The 6,697-nt window shown below is 50.8% G+C and overlaps 1 protein-coding gene across 1 annotated transcript; it reads right to left on the bottom strand.

The window, feature by feature from the left end:
* Positions 1-1,299: 1,299 nt before the first annotated feature.
* LOC142442520 (transcription initiation factor TFIID subunit 6-like) lies at positions 1,300-3,150 on the bottom strand. The gene is made up of 2 exons (XM_075543600.1): positions 3,025-3,150; positions 1,300-2,994 (listed from the first exon to the last, which is right to left on the bottom strand). The coding sequence occupies exons 1-2, from the start codon at positions 3,148-3,150 to the stop codon at positions 1,300-1,302; spliced, it is 1,821 nt and encodes a 606-aa protein (XP_075399715.1).
* Positions 3,151-6,697: the final 3,547 nt, after the last annotated feature.

The following is a 6,697-nucleotide window of genomic DNA, read 5'->3' on the forward strand; positions in this document are numbered from 1 at the left end:
AGAGGGGTCCAGGGGAGGAGATGAGCCAGTCAAAGTGCGATGTAGCAAATATGAAACATACAACTGTCCTCTAGTTCTTAAATGCTTCCTTCCCACCCCGCGCCACCCCCTCAACTATCATCATCTGAATTCTACCTTGCAAGTAGGCTAGACTAGAGGATGTACACTGGTACATAAAGGAACTGGAAACACAGGGAGTCCAGAACAGAGGATCCCTTCAGGACCAGTGGTGTGAGTGGCCATACGGGGAAGGTAGAGGGAGAGTGGATTGGAAAGAGGGAATCGATTACAAGGATCTCCCTGTGACCTCTTCCCTGGGGGATGGACAACAGAAAAGGGGGTTAAGGGAGATGCCGGACGGGGCAAGATATGACAAAATAATAATTGATAAATCATCAAGTGTTCATGAGGGAGGGGGTACTGGGGAGGGAAGGGAAAAAATGAGGACCTGAAGCCAGGGACTGAAGTGGAGAGCAAACGTTTTGTGAATGATGAGGTCAATGAATGTACAGATGTGCTTTTAACAACTGATGTGTGTATGGATTGTGATAAGAGTTGCATGACCCCCAATAAAATGATTTTTTGTAAAAGAGAAAATACCAAGGCTTAGGCTCAGAACCCCTTAGTTCTCTTACTCAGCTCTTTGCTTTTCAAGCCTTTTGAGAGGCCCGAAGCAGCAGAGTATTCATAACAGCTCATTATGTAAAAGGAGCCCCAAACCATGTACTCTCTGGAATCCTTTATTTCTCCCATAGCATCAGATCTTCATTGACTGAGGTGCAACACCGAAAACATATCTTGAAATCTGTTCCTGCAATCATGTAGATGAAACTCTGTTCAAACAGGTGCTTGATGACATTAAGTTCCTATGGTATTGTAGTGTGATACGATTTGTGTTTTCCTGGAGTCCCCTGTCCTTATGAAAGAGAAGACACGCACGAAAGGAGAGACTAGGAAGGACAGACATGCGAAACCAAATGTATACATGAACATATTTTTAGAAACCAGACTTTTATTGTGAGGAACTGTACAATGTCTTCAAATAACATGCTGTGGGGGAAGGCTTCAACTCCCTTTCCTGTGTGTACACGTGTGCACGTGTAAACCAGAGGGACAGAGCGCAGTGAGCAGGGGTGGATCAGCATCCTCACGCAGGCTCAGGGAAGCAGGGTCCAGGGATTGGGGAGCCATTGGATGTCAGGGGCCCTAGGACTGGAGGGGGCCTCTCCCCAAGGTCTTGCTTTTGCCTTCCCCCCTCGCCCGACCTCCCCATAGGGTGCTGTCCCCAAGAGGAAACGGCTATGAGGAGCCCCTAGGAACTGAGCAAGGATGTAAAGCAGGGGTGCCTTTGCCCGCCCCGGTCGGGGGCAGAGGCAGCACAATGTATTGCTCTGCTGGGGCTTTGGAGACCAGCTTGACAATGGGCTGCTCTCTGGTCACAGTGGTGGTGCTCGGGGACGTGGTAGTGGAGCCGGAACCAGGAGCTGAGCGGCGGATGGACAGGACCTGTTGGGCAGATGTAGCACTGGGTGATGAAGACATGACCATGACCTTGGTTGGAGGAGGGGCTGCAGAAGCTCTGGCGACCACCGGTGTGTGTTTGGGCAGCACGATGGAGCCGGGCACCTTCAGCGAGCCAGAGGTCCGAGGGCCAGTCTGAGGCTTCTGGGAGAGGGTGAGCGTGGGCCTGGGCTGGGTGATAGTCAGCATTGTCCTACTGACCTGCTGAGCCTGCAGAGTGGCCTGGGCCCGGGCCTTGGCCACGTGGGAGCAGAGAAGGGGCCCGAGGAAGCTGAATTCTGTCCGATAAGCATCCTCATGGTCAGGCGGCTGGCGCAGCTTTGCCAGAACTGGGGCACAGTGCTTCAGGAGCAGGCTCTGCACGCGGTCAGCTGCGATGCGGTCCATGGTGCTCAGCACCGGGCCTTCCAGGACGCTGCGGATGCGCTCCCCCTCCTGCTGCAGCTGTGGCAGGATCAGCGTCTTAATCACATGGTGTCCCAGCTCGGCCAAGCCTGCAATGCAGCCGTATCGAGTTGTCCATGGGGTGTTTGCATCCACCCAGCCCTTCATGAAGGTCTTGGCGATCCGAGACTGGATGTTGTTAGTGTTGCTGCTGAAATGTTTGCAGATCTGGGCCGCCAGGCTGGCAGCAAAGTCCCGGAGGCCCCAGTGATTGTCCACTTCGGGTTGCAGACACAGCTGCCTGCTCACGACGCAGGTCATCACCGAGGGGATCAACTGGTGCATGTATTGTTCCAGATCGTGTGTCGGGTTGTCCATCAGCGCCTTGACCATGCGCATCAGGCAGAGGAGCAGGGCCAGGTTGTTCTGGGCCACGTTCACGCGGACCCCCTCCGAGATGAAGGCACTGAATCTCGGCAGCATCTGATGGAGCCCCGGGTCCGTAGCGAGGCTCTGAAGAGCTTGCGCTCTCTTGGCCTCATGCGACCCCACACAGGCTTCCGTGACCTCCTTGTAATACAGCTGCTGCTCCACAGACAGCTCGTGGGCGCCTCGGGGTTTGAGCCGCAAATGGGTCCCTCGCAGCAAGGGTGGCGCCTTCTTCTCTTTTCCTTTGCTGCCCACCGAAGCGGCCCCTTGACCTTTGCCTTTCAGGGGCCAGTCGTCTTCCTGGCCTGGCTTGGCCCACCTCCGAGCTGTTGTGGCCTGGGCCTTCTGCTGCTCTGGGGGAGCTGGGGCTGGGTTTTCCGCGATGGCTGGCTGGCACCCTTCAATGCTCAACCAATGAGCCTTGAGGCAGACGTCCAGGGGCACCCGGGGCAGCGGGGCCGCAATGATGGCGCTCAGGTCCACCTCCTTCTCCTCATAGAAGTAAAGCTCCTGGCCCCCACCGGACGCCAAACAGAAGGGAATGGACTCCTGCGCGTGGAAGCCGTGCAGCGGCTCCACGTTCTTCAGTTTCAGGGCGTAGTCAATGTCGCTGATAGTCAGCTTCCGCCTCTTCCCCATGTGCATGAACTTCAAAGCATCCTGTGCAATTTCCTTGATGCGGTGGCTGACCTCGTCTGCCAGCAGCTGGCAGGCATCCTCCTGAATCTGGGCGATGCCCATGGACTCGGCCACCACCTTCATCGACTCAGAGGGCAGCACAGTATTGCCGAGCAGCAGCTTCTTCTGCTCAGCCATCCTGGAGTCCGTCGTCCCTGCACCTAAGGGAGGGAGAGAGAGAGATGTTCAGGGTGCAGCGATGGAGACCCTCTTGTCCACGATTATCATGCTGATATGCCTGGCACCTGGCCAGCCAAACCTCAAAACCCTCCTCGTTGCTAAACCCAGGCTCACCTGCCACCTCTTGCCACACTCGACAGCCCAAGATGCATGTTTTAAGATGGACATGCTCAAGATGACCTACCACAAACTGTGAGGGCATATCATAGCTTCCCTCTCAGGTGACTCATGAATCATCTGTAAACACTCTCCGTGAAGCCAGGCATCCACACAGCCCAACCTACCTCTCTAATCAATCCCCTAATGGGAGCCCTTCCTAAGGAAACCAAGTCAGAGATGTCCTGAACAGAGTCAGGTGATTCCCATATCAACTCTGCATAATCTACAACACCGTGAGATTCCTTTGCTCTTAACCCTTTGTTAATTTTACTATCGGTATGGATTATCACTGAATGCAACAAGACCCACATCCTCACAGCCAGAACAAGAGGTCGTATGAGACATGGAGAAAAGATCGTGAAGTTGTCAGAGAGTCTGTCCTGCTTCTTTCCACAACAAGTTTTCATGGAAGCAGCAGTGAAGAGGTCACATGATGTGTTGCCTTAGGTAAATCGGCACAAGGCACTTTATTGTGGGAAAGTACCATGTGGTTTGTTGGGTTCCAAAGGGTTGCTATGCTAAACAGAAGGAAACACTGCTCAGTCCTTGGCCAGTCTCAAGATTTTGCCCCTTCAGAGCACTGAAACACAAAGATGTTACTTCGAGGAATAAGGTATGCCTGACTGAAGCATGGTATTTTCAATTGCCTCACTTACACATCATTTGACACTGAAGAAGGAAGCTCCAAGAATACATGTATTCCCCTTGTGCTGGGGAGGAATCCGGAAAGCAGCACAGAGCTCTCCCATGACAAAGACCTATGCCTTTGATAAAGGATGACCAGAGCACCCTGTGGAGGCATACTTGGGCTGTGTGGTCAGGAGAGACCAGTGCCTAGAGCAGAGCGTGATGCGTGCTCACGTATAGGGGGCAGGGAAATACAGGAAGTCCCTCAAGTGGCTTTCAGAATCGGGTAAATCACAGAAACCATTGTGAGGACAGTGCAGGGCCATGCACTGTCTCCTTCTCTTGCCTGTGGGGTCCCGAGGAGTCAGAACTCACCCCACGGAATCTAATTACAACAACAGCAATCTCCTCTCAATTCCACTCCTGTGCTATTCGCTTAACGTCCTCATTGGTAAAGAGTTGTGCACAGTACGCTGTATGTGCTAATCCTGCCTCCTTCACCCAGTATAGAAAGCTCATTCTCTTGACATTACACCACTCCAACAAAACACACTCACTTCCATCTAGTCAGTGCCTACTCACAAGGATGCTATAGGACAGGGTAGAACTGCCCCCATGAGTTTCCAAGATGGTAACTCTTACAGACGTAGCTAGCCCGGTCTTTTCCACCAAGTGCCCACTGATTCTGTACTGCCAGTCTTTCAGATTACAGCCCAAGGCATAAACACTAAGCCACCAAGACTACCCCATTATTTTTCCTTAATGGTATTCATACCTTGTTATTATCCCCACAGTCAAACACTTTGGAATAATCAATAAAATAGTAAGCACACTTCTAGTCCCTTCTACTAATAGCCACGATCCACCTGATCAGAGCCAAGATAACCACCATAGTTCTACATCCTCCTGAAATCTGCTCTGAACCTCTGAGAACTCTCTGCACATGGACTGCTACAAAATGCAGACAACGAGATGTTCAAGTCCTCATCTGCCTCCCAGAATAAATGTATTTCCAGGGTTATACTCACAGCCTGCCTATGACATAGCTATGAGCCATTTCAGAACAAGGTTATTTAAGAAAAATCCTCACCACTGGACCAATGGATAACATGGGAATCAGAGAAAAGATGGAATTTCATACGACATCCTTCTGTAATCGATGCTCAAGGTAGAAGGAGACAAGGGATCAAAGAACACAATAATGCAAATACTGAATACTACTCAAGAATTGAACTAATAACAATTTGCCAGGAAAGACGCAGTGTGCAAAATATGCATCAAGCGGAAATGAGCTCAGTGCCGATGTAAAAGAAACGTATTGCATACACCCCACAGCGACAAATGCAAACAGTTGTTGTTAGTGCTCATGGGATTGTTGGTCCCAAACCACAGGATGTTCGACAGTGACAAGCATGACCTAGTCTGGTCCCAATCTCCTCGGCTTTCTTCTGCTGGAGACCATGGTTGCCGGCACCACCCCCATCTCAACCTCTGGGGACCTTGCTCTTTATCACTGTTCCCTCCGCTAGCAAGCTATCAGAGTACGACCACCTGAGAGACAAGGGTAGGAATCCTTCCTTAACTCTTCAGAAACCTCTTAGACCTTTCTAGTCGCATTCCTTACCTGTGCAGGTGGTGGTTGTGGAGGCTGGTCTGCTCCAAGTCTTGACGACTTGAGGCTGGAGCTTCTGATGACGAACACAAGTGGGCACTGAGATATCCCAGATCAGCAGGTCAAATAACAGATTCTTGAAGAAGCTCAACCCAAGGTGGTCTACCAATAAGGCTGACAAGGGATGGAAGGTCCTAGAGCTGTTGGTTGGTCGACTGAGGCCAAAGCAAAGCAAGGTCCAGAGTGAGCAACAGACTCTGGGTGCCTTCCTAAGGTCCGAATATATAGGTTTCTGGCCATGCCCTCGGGCATCCTTATCAAAGGATTATCTGATCCAGGAAGGTATGACAATGGAGATGAGTGAATCAGATGGGATCCCATTCTGTGGAATGGTTGTGTTTCTCCTTGTTGTCAGATGCCATCAATTCCATTGTCTGCATCGATGGGTGTGGCCACAGGAACAACTGTGGGGATCTCTCAGGAGCATGCAGTGTTTCCCTCTGTGGTGCATTGTTAGAGATCTATTGTTTAGAGCTGGCTCCATGGCACCTATCAACAATAACAACAACAACAACAACAGGGAATCTCATGGAACAGATGCTCTCTCACAGATCTCATTAGCAATGAGAATACCCTGACTTTCAATTCCATTATTCACGGAGTGGGACAAATATGTGTCCTTCTAAGTCACCCAATTTTGCATTTTGCTATCTCATGACTGTCCCTGCAAACTGTGCTGAAACCTGTTAACTTCAGGTTACATTACTAGAATTTGAAATGCTAGTCACCTAGCTTTGAGATTACAACACACTAGTCACCCCTGCATGACCAACTGAAAGACTGAGAAGAGGGGATGAAGAAAGGACTAGTAGCCCACATCTGTAGATATAGCTCCTGAGAGTTTCCCGGAAAGCTCGCCAGATTCCGAATGGTAGCAGAATCTTATCTTAATGCTACAGGATAGATGCATTGGGTCTGAAGACACCCTAAATATGACCAAAGGGCTGCTTTTGAGAATGAGTCCATTGAAACAGGTACGGGGACGGGAGTAAAGCCTTCAGGAGGGGAGCCTCAGCAGTCTTCCTTTGCAAGTGGGGCACCACTCAA

Source organism: Tenrec ecaudatus, chromosome 3 (genome assembly GCF_050624435.1).
Source record: "Tenrec ecaudatus isolate mTenEca1 chromosome 3, mTenEca1.hap1, whole genome shotgun sequence".
In the NCBI taxonomy this organism is placed as follows: domain Eukaryota; kingdom Metazoa; phylum Chordata; class Mammalia; order Afrosoricida; family Tenrecidae; genus Tenrec; species Tenrec ecaudatus.

Excerpts from the sequence above, each read along its gene's own strand:
- LOC142442520 (XM_075543600.1), bottom strand. The coding sequence starts at position 3,150 with ATGGCTGAGCAGAAGAAGCTGCTGCTCGGCAATACTGTGCTGCCCTCT. Across the intron at positions 2,995-3,024 it reads GCCAGCTGCTGGCAGACGAG|GATGCTTTGAAGTTCATGCA; the intron begins GTCAGCCACCGC and ends GAAATTGCACAG.